The sequence below is a fragment of the Cibotium barometz genome, chromosome 62 (genome assembly GCF_041138505.1).
Source record: "Cibotium barometz isolate CiBa-2024 chromosome 62, ASM4113850v1, whole genome shotgun sequence".
NCBI lineage: Eukaryota > Viridiplantae > Streptophyta > Polypodiopsida > Cyatheales > Cibotiaceae > Cibotium > Cibotium barometz.
Window position 1 is genome coordinate 30,379,018 of NC_141107.1, and position 14,109 is coordinate 30,393,126.

The following is a 14,109-nucleotide window of genomic DNA, read 5'->3' on the forward strand; positions in this document are numbered from 1 at the left end:
TGTGATTAGATAAAAATGGGAAAGGTTTATGAAATGAATGTGGATTGATGTAGATGAATGTATGAATAATGTGATTGACATGTGGATTGATGTAGATAAAGGTATGAACAATGTGGTTTGATGTGGATGAATGTATGGATGATGTGGTTTGATGTGGATGGATGTATGGATGATGTGGGTTTATGTGGATGGATGTATGGATGATGTGGTTTGATGTGGATGGATGTATGGACGATGTGGATTGATGTAGATGATGTGGGCTGATGTGTGGATGATGTGGATTGACGTGTGGATGATGTGATTGGATGTGAATTGATGTGGGAATGATGTGATGTGATAGGGATCGATGAAGTAAAAATTATCGTAAGATGAGAAAAGATGGGACTAATATGTAAGGATGTGGAGAGATTGAGAAAAGATGGAAATATTGTTGGGACTATAATTGTATGTGAAAAATGTTTTTAAATGACTGTTTTATGTCAAGAATGCTGGGGTAGCATTTTGACCCTCTTGTGAATGAGGCATGAAGATCTATCTGATAAAGTTGCAACAGCTGATGGAAAGTCAATGGAGGACGTCTCGCGTAGCAAGGTCGGTCGAGGTCTTGACCAGCCTCGGTTTGATTAAAATGGTGAGCTTCCGATACAATGGGGATGAGGGACCAAGGAAGCGGCCTATGAGTGAAGCGCTAGGTGACCTGCGAAGGATCCTAGAGGGTGCTGACCATACAGTGAAGCACTAGGTGACCTGCGAAGGATCCTAGAGGGTGCTGACCATACAGTGCTCGGCAGGCTCTGGGTCGTCGAAGATACCCATAAGTGCGTCGGGGAAGATATTGGAACAAGGAGTAAGAGTTGTTTTCTGAATTCAGGTGTGGATCTGGTTGATTGATCTTGCTGGTCCTCAACGGATGAGTCCATAACTCTTTTATATGGATCTCTTGGGTTGATCTTGCTGATCTTCCACTGAGATTCCATTTTGTTATGTGAATATATTACCGGTTACTATGAGCTAGGAACTATCGAAAAGGCCCCTGAGTGAACAGGTGGTGAGCGTTCTAGTTACCAATGATGCCATAAGTACACCAATAAAGGAATGATTGAAAATAAGGATTCAACCAGAGATTTTGAGGATTGTGATCAGTGACACAATGGTTTCATTAAAGGATTGTTTTAAAGATAGCTGATGCTGAGAAAAAAGACAATTTCATATTGGGTGTGTAAGTGGTGTGACTAGTTTTATGTTTGCATGAACATCCGGCTAGGGGGCCTAGGAACTCTTTTCCCTGGTACCCAGGACAAAACCTAACCAAATTCCTAATTGGATCCCATCACTACAGTGGTTGGGTGATTGGCTAACCCATGGGAATGGATGGGGTTAGGCTGGACTGATGGATCCGTAAATCGAGACTCAATTTCTGTTTAGTTCGATAGATAAAGTAAATTCCGGACAAAAGTTGTTCTATGGAAAAGAATCAACGGATGTGCCTCTCGATGAGGAAAAAAGCATTGGTCTCTATAATCCAAGTACAGTCTTTTTCCCTGCTCTGACTATGGGACTTACGCGTTCAGTCAGATAAGCTCAGTTAGTTAAGGTTTTTAACTACGTTACGGAAAAGTTATCCTGGTGGAATCGCTCGTGCTTTCCAGGCAAAGGAAGCTTTTTCGGGTTTGGTTTTGGAAAAACCGATGGATTAGTCTCTTGTTTGGATATCCGTGGGGGCGAGGCCCCGAGTGTGGGACCCTGCCTCGTGCAAGAAGTGCTACTTCTGCTAGTAGCACCCCTGAATTTGTTGCACGATGGGGACAGGGATCTTATAGTTGGTATCAGAGCTATTTGGCTAATGAGGATCAACCGAGAAGCCAAATATGCCAAAAATTTATCAAGAAGCACTAAAAGGTTATAATTGTGTGATAAAATTCGTATAATTTGATATTCAAACTGAAATTTGTAAATTAGTAATTGGGTCTTCAGATGGAAGTACCGTAATTGTATGGAATCCTTGACTTGCTTGAGGCCTAGACATGATGGTATTTACCTTATAGTTCCAAGAACCATGACTACCCGTATATATCGAGGGTATAACTGCAGCTCTTTTGCAGTATATACGAGTAAATTTAAGACTTTAAATTATAAGCATTAATGCTATCCAGATGATGAATTTGAATGTGGTTGATATGATTTTTAAATTCTGGTTGAGAACTGATGAGTTGATTTGGATTCTGATTGAAAAATGATGATCCCTGAAATTTGGTTGAAATGTAATAAGCTGAGCGAAACCGCAATGAGGATGAATGGGACGAGTCCCTATGATGATGTTCTTAACTGGAATGACGTTAATGACTTCAACCAATCACTATGAGATTAGTGGATTGTGCTGGCACATTGCTACTGTTAACTTTTGTCCAGTGGATCAAGTTAAGGGATGATAAATTAAAAATCTAAAAAATTGAAATCCCCATGGAGGAGTGTTCAGATGGAAAACATTAGTCTGATGGACCATTATTGTGTGAAAGATATGAATGAGATATTCTGAATGAATTATTAGAATGAATTGTTAACTGATAATGTGTTCTATATGAGTATCTTTATCCCTTGATTCTGTGGGGAGCCGACCTATTTAGAGAACCTCGGAATCAGTTGAATCAAAAATCGGATTGAATCATAAATAAAGAGACTTAACAAGAATTTTCGTATTGATAGGAACATGGATCGAGGTCATCGTGGTAGAAATGTTAACCCCCAACTCGATGAAGAAGAGCTTGACCTGGATGTTCGTAAAACTCTTCATAGTTCGCAGCCTGGACCTTTCAAGGGTGAAGGGGAAAACTTGGGCGAGGCTGTGGGGAAGTGGATCGAATCAATGGAAGAATACTTCGATGTCACCGGGTACAATGAGAAGAGCAAAATGGCTCTTGCAAGGCTGAAGATAGTGGAGACAGCTAGAGTGGCATGGAGAAACCACTGCGAGACAAATCGTCTCGACCGAAATACCCAAACCTGGATTGATCTCAAAATTTACCTAGGGACGAGGTTCTGTCCTCTCGGCTTTTTAGAAACAAAGATGAACGAATTCTTAGAGTTAACCCAAGGGAGTAGAACTATTGAAGCATATCACCAAGCATTCACCCTCCTCCTGAGATACTCGCCTCCACTGGATGAAGAACAGCTGATGGCCAGGTTCATTCGGGGACTGAATGAACCTTTGAATATCCTGGTGAAGAATGCCAAGCCAGTTTCCATGGCCGAAGCAGTTCGGATGGCGAAGGATTTCGCCAAAGTCTTTGATGTCAAAGTCCACCGGTCTTTGTTGAGCCATGCGGATGCTAACCCGATTGTCACCTTGGCCAATGTGCTTAGAGTGTTGTTTCCACTTGGATGGGGGAACATTTAATAGCTAAGGTGTTGGACTGCTTGGGTTTATTAGCCTTCTTGAGTTTGGCCTGTAAAACCGTGTGACTACATTCAATGGGACGATGGAGATCTTCCCATGTTAAACGCTCAACACATTGAGGGATGCCATGCCTTCAATTGTGGAGTGAGAAACTAATTGCAAGGGGCAATCTTTGAAGTAATGGTCGAATCCACAGCCATGACATTGTGGTGTCACTAGCATGCTTTTCTTTTGAGGGCATTCAACCACTCTATGGGGTCCCTGGTAGAGGAAACACTAAAGAGGTGGTTTCCTGGCGGGTGAACTTATAGTGTGCACAATTGATAGAGGCACTAAAGAGGTGGTTTCCTGGGGCGGGTGAACTTATAGTGTGCACAATTGATTTAGGGTCCATGTGAGGCACTGACAAAGGGAGATGATGTGCTATGGGTGCCTCAGGGGTGGCGGAGTGTATGGGCTTCAAGGTTTGAGCAATGGACTTGGTTTGAATCTTTCCATGTGAGGGCACCGACAAAGGGAGATGATGTGTTATGGGTGCCTGAGGGGTGGCAGAGCATATGGGCTCCAAGGTTTTAGCAATGGATCTGGTTTGAATCTTTCCATGATCAATGGGGTTTTCCTGGAGAGGTAATGGTTGGTGTTAACAATCCTAATTTGGGATGGATCATGGTGATAGACACAAGATTAAGTATAATTATAGTGGCTTAAATCACATTAAGAACTCCATAACTAGAGAGAGAGAGAGATTGCACTCACAACACTCAATTTTGTTGCATATTACAAATGAACCATACAATGATATAGGCTTTCTAGCCTTATCCCACTTTACACATCATCATCCATACGGCAACTCCTTTTCCTCTCTTTTGGTCAACACTCACACACCATACAATATTACATGTGGCATTCTTATCTTACCACAATATCTTGCACCTCTAGGGTGCTTTCCCATATACACACAATATCGTGATTACATCTCTCAACACCCACTCTTAATCGAGGTGTTCCACAACTCACCCATCACCCATATCAATGTAGCATTACACAACCACAATCATTACCTCTCATACATTGGAGTGTCCATCAACTACAGCTAGATGCAGCTAGTCAGCTAGCATGTGTCTACATGGGTGTGTGCCATATCTACTTGACGTAGACACCAAGGTTTGAGCACGCATGCTTGAGCGAAACCACCCTCATCTTTTTTGAACCACCGTCATGGTCAAGAAAGGCATCAACACATGCACACCACTACCATAAACCATTTTGAGATCACTGATCTCGGGCAGGGCACCCCTATGTGGTGATGAGCTAAATCGCTCTCACAACTCGTCTCAAAATCCAGCGAGACACCACACATGCATTCACTTTTGAGCCTCTAGGTGGGCTCGAGAAGAGAACCCTCATACCAATGGGTGAAAAAAAAATCTCATTTTGAGGTTCAAGCTTGGGTACGGTTACCCTTCTCATACATGGCTGAAAATAAAAAATTACAAAGCTCTTTTGACCACAGTCGAGCAGGGAACCAGTATATGAACACATATACATGGACATCTTATACAAACAAGGTGAACACATGCCTCATCTTTTATGCATGTGAACAAGGCTTTAAGTGTTTACAAGGACATGTGTGAATGGGGCTTAATAAGGAATTTTTTAAGCCATACGTTTGAACCTTATCTTGCTCAAGGATCACGTTTTTTTCAATTATTATTTTTTAAAACAACCTTATCTTTTGGCGTCTGCGATCTGGATGCTTATCTTTTGGCGTCTGCGATCTGGATGGACCTACGCTGATCCCTGGATCAGTCCACTCTGCTGTGAGGCATGCCATAGAACTACAGTTTGCGACCTGCTTCTGCTGGGCTCTGCACCTTTCTGATGGAGCCTTTGCACAGGACCTGAACCTGTGGAGGTTGATTATTACCAAGCGGCTCTCTTCTTGTAAGCAACGAGCACACTGGCTGCAGCTCTTAGTGGTGTCTTGCTTGTCTTTGCACGTACTGAGCGCCCATTGCCTCACTCTCTTCGCCGGCTTCTTTTTTGCTCTCACGCCCCTTGCTTCTTCTTCGTATGATCAGAGAAGCCTTTTTCTATTCTCCTGCGGCAGCAGCTGCCCATTTGCTGCATACCCTGCTCGTTGCCGGATCTGCGCCCAAATCAAAATATCATGCAAACCTCCTTCTCGGCTGCAACTTTAGCTCTTCTCATTGGCTGTGATTATCTCTTATCAACAGCCTGTTGTTCCTAATATCCATCTTCTCTACTAAGTGATGATGCCTTGCTAGTGCCTCAAGTGTGCTACTGCATACAGCTTTTATGACTCTAAGCCTGTCCTTTCTTTGCTCACATGAGCATGACTCTCCTCAAGGTGACGGGTTCTCATCCTCTACTACTGTAGCAACATAGCTGCTTTTACTTGCCTTTTCTCATTTCTACATAGCTGCTTTATTGTTGCCTTTTCTCATTCTGGCTTGCTCTCACATGTTTTCCATACTCATTATCTACTTATTCGTTTTTTCAATTTTTGTGAAAATTAAACAGAGGATTAAGAGAACCCTTATTTAAATATAAAAATTCTATATGCATCTATTTATGCATAAAATCTAATTTTGATGAAAGTCACATTTTTATCATCATAAAACTCATTTATGCTGAAAATCACTCTTTTAATATAAAAGAATTTCTTTTATGCATAAAAATTATTTATGATGAAAATCACTCTTTTAATATAAAAAAAATTTTATGCATCCATTTATGCATAAAAATCATTTATGATGAAAATCACACTTTTAATATTAAAAAATATCTTTTATGCATATGTTTATGCATACAAATCATTTATGATGAAAATCACTCTTTTAATATAAAAGAATTTCTTTTATGCATCCATTTATGCATAAAAATTATTTATGATAAAAATCACACTTTTAATATAAAAAATCTATCTTTTATACATATAATTATGCATACAAATCATTTATGATGAAAATCGCTCTTTTAATATAAAAAAATTTCTTTTATGCATAAAAATTATTTATGAATAAAAATTACACTTTTAATATAAAAGAATTTATTTTATGCATCTATTTATGTATAAAAATTATTTATGATAAAAATTATTTATGATAAAAATTATACTTTTAATATAAAAAAATATTTTTTATGCATATAAATCATTTATGATAAAAATAACACTTTTATAATCAAAATAAAATTTCAATATGCTTCCTTCTATACATAAAATTTAATTCTAAAGAAGTAATATTTTTTTAAATAAAATATTTTTAGTATGCATTTTTCCATACCTAGGATGAAAAATAACACTTTAAGAATACATATACGATAGGGATTACTCTTTTTGAATAAGAAAAAAGTAAAACTTATTTTACACAATTTAAATAATTTTTGCCATAACCTCCTTTGTATGGCTGACCATTTTTCAATTTTTAACTCTCTAAAATTAATTAGAAGTTCACCAAGAGTATTTAAATCATTCTAATGTAAACATTTTCTACTTTATCAAAGAGAAACATTATGAAAAACTTGATTTTATCCATTAATCATTCATCTAGGATAAAGAATGGTTGGATTTACTAAAGAAGAGAGGGGAATGCCTTTTTTCAATGAGGCATAACATCATATTCAATTTAGAGAAGACAAAAATCATAAAAAAAACCATAAAATGAATAGAAAAAAGAAAAATCTCCAACTTACGAAGGAATTTGAGAGCTTTCCTTTGGCTTGATGGTTTGAGGGTTCTACTCTTGTTTGAAACAAGAGTGGCCACCAATCTTCAGAAGAGGGAAGCCACCAATCTTTAGAAGAGGGAAGGTCAAAAAACTAATTAATTATGAGTAAATTCACAGTTTTTTGGCTCTTGGAAGAAATAGGGTAACAGTGCAAAAACACTATTAAGCTTCAACAAAGGGGAAGGCTTCTATTTATAGGAAAAAGTGAGCTTCTAACCAAGCCAACTGATTCTAGAATTTTCCAGATCAGTTTGGTCAATTTTTGACCATTTTTGGGTCAGTTTAGTCCACTTTTTAGATTTAGTTGAAATAGGAGAGAGGAGAGATAAAAATATCTCATTATTTGGGAGTTTAAAACTCTCCCACACATGTGAAATAGGCACCTCCTTCATGAGGAAAATTCCCCCATACTGAGGTGTAAAAAATGCATCATTTTTTCTAAATATCTCTCTTTTTTAACTATTAACCTTATCCTTAGCATCTTATGTGAGTATTTACTCATTTTTGGGAGATTTTTCTTTTATTTCTCCATTTATCTCCTCCCTACATTTGGATGAATCTTATTGGTCCATAGGAACCTTAATTTAAAATTTTGAAAAAATCTTGACCCCTAGGATAATGCCTCTTGAACAGATTATACTTAATTTCTAATGCACCTTCTGAAAATCTTTTTGAACTTCTGTTTTCAGGGGAACTTATTTTAATAAGATGAGATATTTTTCTATCCAAAAATATTTAAAAACTAAATTACCACTCTCTAGAAGATTTTCTCTCTCTAGGCGAAAACTGGTAGAAACAAGATCTTTTATATTTCTGAAGAGGAATTTGATTACAGGGAAAGATGCTGGATATCTTGAAAGGCTGGGGAGGAATCTTACATTCTCTCCCACTTGAAAAATGCGAGATGCCCTCATCTCGCAAACTGGGGATAATCCCGCAAAACAGATCGGCTTCATTCTCCCAGGTGGCATCTTCAAAAGGATAGAACTTCCATTTTACCCCACCACTGAGAATTCTGTTCTTGAGAATCTTTTCTTGAACATCAAGAATTTCTTCAAGTTGGAGTTCCATCTGCCCTTGGGTTGAAGAGGTTAGGATTTCATCATCAAGCACATGATTTGGGCTTGGCACATATTTCTTTAGAAGGCTTACATAAAATACATTATGAACTTTGAGATGAGGAGGCACAAGAAGCTCGTAGGCTAAGTCACCTACTTTCTTTGTAATCAGATATGGCCTACAATATCTAGGGGATAACTTCTTGTACTTTCCAAGAGATAGAGAACTTCTTTTGGGCCGTACTCTAATGAAGACCATACTTGTTTCTTCAAACTTTGTGTCTGTCCTCTTCTTATTTGCATACTGCTTCTGTCGATCCTGGGCAGCTTTAATATCTTTACAAATTGACTGCATCTGTAGCTCCATGTCGTCAAGCATCTGTCTCTGGACATCTTGACCCTAATCAATGGGTCGGATCAAGTTAATGGAGTTAAGCAATCTTGTCCATACAGAGCTTTAAAAAGGCTCATCTCGATACTTCGGTGATAAGAAGCATTGTAGGCGAACTCGACTAGGTGCAGAGATAGCTTAGCCATTTCTTGGATTCCCTACCACCCACAGCATGACCGAAGTATATTTTCGATTACTTGGTTTACCCTTTCAGTTTGACCATCGGTCTCAGGGTGATAAGCTATGCTGAGATCCAAGAAACTTCCCACTGCTTCGAAAAATGTAGTCCAAAACCTTGAAGTAAACTTGGGATCTCAATCACTTACTATTCTCCTGGGTAGGCCATGCAATCTGAAGATTTCTTTGAGGAACACTCTGGCCACATCCACTGCAGTGTAGGTTTCTTTTACTGGGATCAGATGGGCAACTTTGGTTAGTCTGTCAACTACCACGAAAATGGAGTTGTAACCTGATTGCACTTAAGGTAATCCAGTAATAAAGTCCATACTGATACATTCCCACTTCATCTGGGGGATGTCCAATGGATGTAACTTCCCAGGCATTTTTACTCCTTTCAGCTTTGACTTTTTGGCATGTCAGACATTGACGTACATGATTCAGTACATCCTTTTTCAGACTAGGCCAAAAGAAGCTTTTCTTTACAGACATGTAGGTTTTGATGAAACCTGGATGTCCTGCTATAAGGCTGTCATGGGCTTCATTCAAAATTTGGCCCTTGGTTCCCTCATCATTGGGAATGCATAGCCTGCGATTATAATACATAATGCCATCATCCAGGCTGTACCCTTGAACTCTGTTCAACTCCTGTGGAGTTTTGCTTTCCTGCATAAGTAGGGTAGTAATAGGGCCAAAGAATCTATCCTGCATGATCTTCTCTCTTGCTTCAATAATCAAAGGATTTGATACTACAGTAATTGCAAGCAAGGAGGCTTTTCTGCTAGAGGGCATCTACTACCACATTTTCTTTGTCTGAGTGGTACTTGATTTCAAAATCAAACTCGTGTAAGGTCTGCATCCACCTTCTTTGGCACATGTTGAGGTCCCTCTAAGTAAAGATCCACTTTAAGCTCTCATGATCTGTCATCAAAGTGAATCTTTTTCCCAGTAGGTAATGTCTCCACAACTTTAAGGCATAGACTACTGAAAGTAATTCCAAGTCGTGGGACATCATAATTCCTCTCATGCGTTCTGAGTTTTCAGGATTCATAGGCCACTGCATGACCTTCCTGCATGAGTGCACCTCCTAGGGCAAAACCACTTGCATCAGTTTTACTACCTCAAAGGGTAGAGAGAAATCTGGCAGCTTTAGAACGGAACTGGTTACCAAGGCGGTCTTCAGCTTATCAAAAGCACTCTGGCACCACTGAGATGGGGTATTCTTTTTGAGAAGCTTAGTCAGGGGGGAAGCTATGAGAGCATACTTTGGTATAAAAATTCTATACCAACCAGTCAATCCCAAGAATCCTCTGACTTCTTTCACTGTCTTTGGTTCAGGCCAATCTATGATTGCTTGGACTTTTGCAGAATCTGGAGAAATTCCATCTTTGGATATACCAAAAAGCCCAAGTATTCGACGTGGTCGGTAGAGAAAGTGCATTTTCTCTTTTTGGCAAAGAGTTGGTGCTTCCTTAGAATCTGAAGAACTTTTTGGACATGAGTCTCATGGTCAGCTACATTCTTTGAGTAAATCAGAATGTCATCAAAGAAAACTAGAACAAAATCATCCAAGTATTCTCTGAGGGTGTCTTGCATTAGGCGATTGAATGTAGCAGGGGCATTAGTTAATCCGAATGGCATGATAGTAAATTCATACTGCCCATAGTAGCAAGTATTGATGGCTATTTTTTCGGTATATCTTAATCATTGATCCTGATCTGGTAATACTCGGATTTGAGATCTATCTTTCTGAAGATCTGGGCTCCATTTAGCCTGTCCAGAAGCTCATCAATTCTTGGGATAGGATACTTATTCTTAACTGTCAGCTGATTTAGACCTCTATAGTCCACACAGAGTCTAAGGGTTCCATCTTTCTTTTTCTGAGAGAGAACTAGCGCATCCCAAGGTGAAACACTGGGTCTTACAAACCCTTGTTCTAACAGCTATCTAAGCTGTTCCTTGAGTTCGATGGCTTCAAGAACTGGCATTTTGTACGTGCGCAGGGCTACTGGCTGAGCTCCGGGGGTCAATTCAATCACATGATCTACTTCCTGGATTTGGAGGCATTTCGCTTAGCTCTGCTGGGAATAGATCATCAAATTCATTTAACCATTCTGGTTCTTTAGCCTTAAGCTTTGAGTCTACTGGGTTCATTTTAACAACATAAATTTGCTGCTTCTTTCTAAGTCCTTTCAGCAACTTAGAAGCTTTTACTAACTGAATTAGGTCTGGGGATCTGGAAACTCCAGTTCCTTGAACTTTGTTCCCGTGAAGGTCATGGAAGGAAATGGTTCCATTGTGACAGTGTATGTCAGCTTGATTTTTGTGGAGCCAATCCATTCCAAGGATCCTATCAAAAACTCCCAGAGGTAAGACTTTGAACTGATAGTCGGTTACATTACCATCTAGATTGAACTGGATAAGATCTGTCTCATGGTGAGTGAAAAGAGTCTTCCCACTGGCCAATTCAACTTGCATAGGTTTCCCTGATTTCTGTTCTAAGACTAGCTTATGCAAGCTTCCAGGGGAAATGAATGAATGAGAACTGCCTGAATCAATCAAAAGCTTAAAAGGCTTACCTTAATATTCTGCTGGAGTATGGATGACTGGGATTAGGTCCTTGGTTTTCAATTGCAGCAAAGATCTGCCCTCTTTCCTCTTCTACTACATCTAAAATTGTGACTGCTCTGGCTGCTGCAGTCTGAGGTGGAACTCTTTCTCTTTGGTTGCCCCAATTCTGGGAAGGAGTTCTGAGGTTACTCTAGACAGAGGCAGATGGTTGAGCGTGAGTTCTTCTGGGGTTTCCCTGGCTTGGGCAAGACGGACCCTGATTAGACTAGTATGAAGGGGTTGGTCTCTGAACTCGGGGTCCTTGACTTCCCTGTCCCCTTGGCATGGGCAGGAGTCAGGCAGTCTTTTAGTTGGTGACCAAAACCTTGGCATCCAAAACATCGGTTTTCACTTCTGAGTTCATCCCTCTGATTTCTTGAAAGAGGTGGGGCTCCTGAGAAAGTATTCTGGGGGAAGGGTCTTCCTTCACTTCGGAATCTTCCTGCATCATGATTTTGATTTGGGCCTTGCTACCTCTTCGGGGGTGGAAAGTTTGAAGTACTTCCCTAGGCTTGGAATCTTTTAAAGTTAGAGGGTGCAGACTGAGTATTGTTGTCCAAACTGTTGGTGTCATAGTGGTTCCTCCATGCTACCCTGGCTGTTTCCACTATTTTCAGTCAGGCAAGAGCCATTTTGCTCCGCTCATTGTAGCCTGTGACGTCAAAATATTCTTCCATGGCTTCCACCCATTTCTCCACAGCCTCACCTAGGTTCTCCCCTTCTCCTTTGAAGGGTCCTGGGGCTGAGTCCTATCAAGAGCCTTGCGAACATCAGGGTCAAGCTCGTCATCTTCAGAGAGAGGGTCTGGCTGACGGCCATGGTTTCCTCGTCTCATGATTCTGCCAAAAATTTATATATTATTAAATTTTTATTTTGATATCATCCACCACGAGATCCTAAGACTTAAGAGGTTCGGGAAACAATTTCTTAAACAAGACAATGATCTTATTGGAGATCTATGACATATGTCCGATAACAATTTCTTAAACAAGATAATGATCTTATTGGAGATCTATGACATATGTCCGATAACAGATTTTTCTTTATTTATCAAATCGTCCGTAAAAACAATCACTTATACAACAGGAAATTTTTCTCCAGAAAACATTTCTATATTTATATAAAAGTTGCAATATGTACATAGAGCAGCTCGGCTCTCCAGAATCCCTGCCTCAGTCGTAATTGTATAAAGAAGAAAAACTGTAAAGAAGACATACCATGGTACACACGATTCATCACACAAAGAGGTGCTATAATTCTATTTCTTGGGATAAAGCGGCTAAGAAGTCTAAAAAATCGGTGAAGTTCTGAAGTTCGTGGGTGAATGATCACAGAGTTGAACATGCTGAACAAGCCCTAGTCTTATCAGAATCATGGCCAAGGAAATATTTTGCCTGAGCCTCTGACGCTGACTGGTACTAATGTTAATACACCGTCCTCCACTACTAATGTTAATGCACCGTCCTCCACAGAACCACATATACCGACATCGCTCAAGAGGATCAAGAAAGTAAAGACTCTCAAAATGGCAAGCGAGTCTCACTCTGCTCATTCGGGTCGTAGCAGAGTTGATGAGGTGATCAAATGCAAAAGCTATCATATCCTGACTCTGAGAGAGTCCAAGAATTCCAAATAGGTTCAGGGTGTCCATCTATAAATTTCCAATTCAATTTATAAGTTTTCAATTTTTGAAGTTCATTCACATACTATTAACAAGTGAAACATTTCTTTCCCAAATTTCTATTAAAAATTTAGGCAATTTCTGCTCTGACACCAACTATGAGATCCCTCTGCCCCCTCCGCGCACCGCGGACTCCCGGTAGAGCTGACAGCAGAAGCAGCCCCGTCATGCGTGAGGCAGGATTTCTCACTCGGGGCCTCGCCCACGAATGTTCGGGCATGAGACTACTTTGGTGGTCACTCCGAAAATCGAAACCAAGAAAATTTCCCATACCCGAAAAGCGGGGACGATTCCATCTTTTTGAATTTTCTTAACGAATTTTTCTAACGAGATCAAATCTGAACTATCCTTCACCTGAATAAACCAGATAGAAGGAAACTATCACTGATATAATTTGATCATCTGAGCGATTTCAATGCTTTTTTTCTAATCAAGGTCAGGCACAGCCTTTGATCCACTCAATTGAGAAAATTATCAAGGAATTGACTAACTACTCGAATCCTAGCATAATCCTATGATTTTTCAGTTTGATTATTAAAACTCCATTGATTCCAGCCTAACCCCATCCGACCCATGGGTTAGCCACCACCCTACCACCACTGAAATCGGTAGAACCAAACAAGTACTCACCCACCCATAATTGAAATGCCTTTCTTAACTTTAGCTTTAGAAAACAGATACGCACACACTCCTCTTTAAAACTTTAATATAAAAATAATCCATTGACAAAACAAATGTGATCACAGATTTCATAATTCAAAATTTCCATTCAATCCCTTGTTTCACAAAAACAGTACTACTCTGAACTCTTCGTTGGGACCAGTTGGTTAGCAACGAGATCCAGTAAAAACAGATTACAATAATCACTTCGTCAACATACATATATATATCTTCCTTGACATACATATGGGTGTCCTAAGCACCGCGAGCCCGTGCATCGCCTGGTCAGGACCCTCCAGGATCCTCCTTAGGTGTCCTAGTACTTCACTCAGGGACCGCTTCGTCGGCCCTTGCCCATCATACCCTGAAGCACACCATTTTTCACC

The 14,109-nt window shown here is 39.9% G+C and overlaps 1 protein-coding gene across 1 annotated transcript in view; it reads left to right on the forward strand.

Moving 5' to 3' along the window:
• The window catches only part of LOC147604354 (uncharacterized), a 45,652-nt gene extending 40,057 nt beyond the window's left edge, over positions 1–5,595 (forward strand). The window contains exon 5 of the mRNA XM_086795673.1: positions 5,204–5,595. Within this exon, the coding sequence (XP_086651799.1) occupies positions 5,204–5,595 (392 nt within the window). The remainder of the gene's footprint in view (positions 1–5,203) is intronic.
• The last annotated feature ends 8,514 nt before the right edge of the window (positions 5,596–14,109 follow it).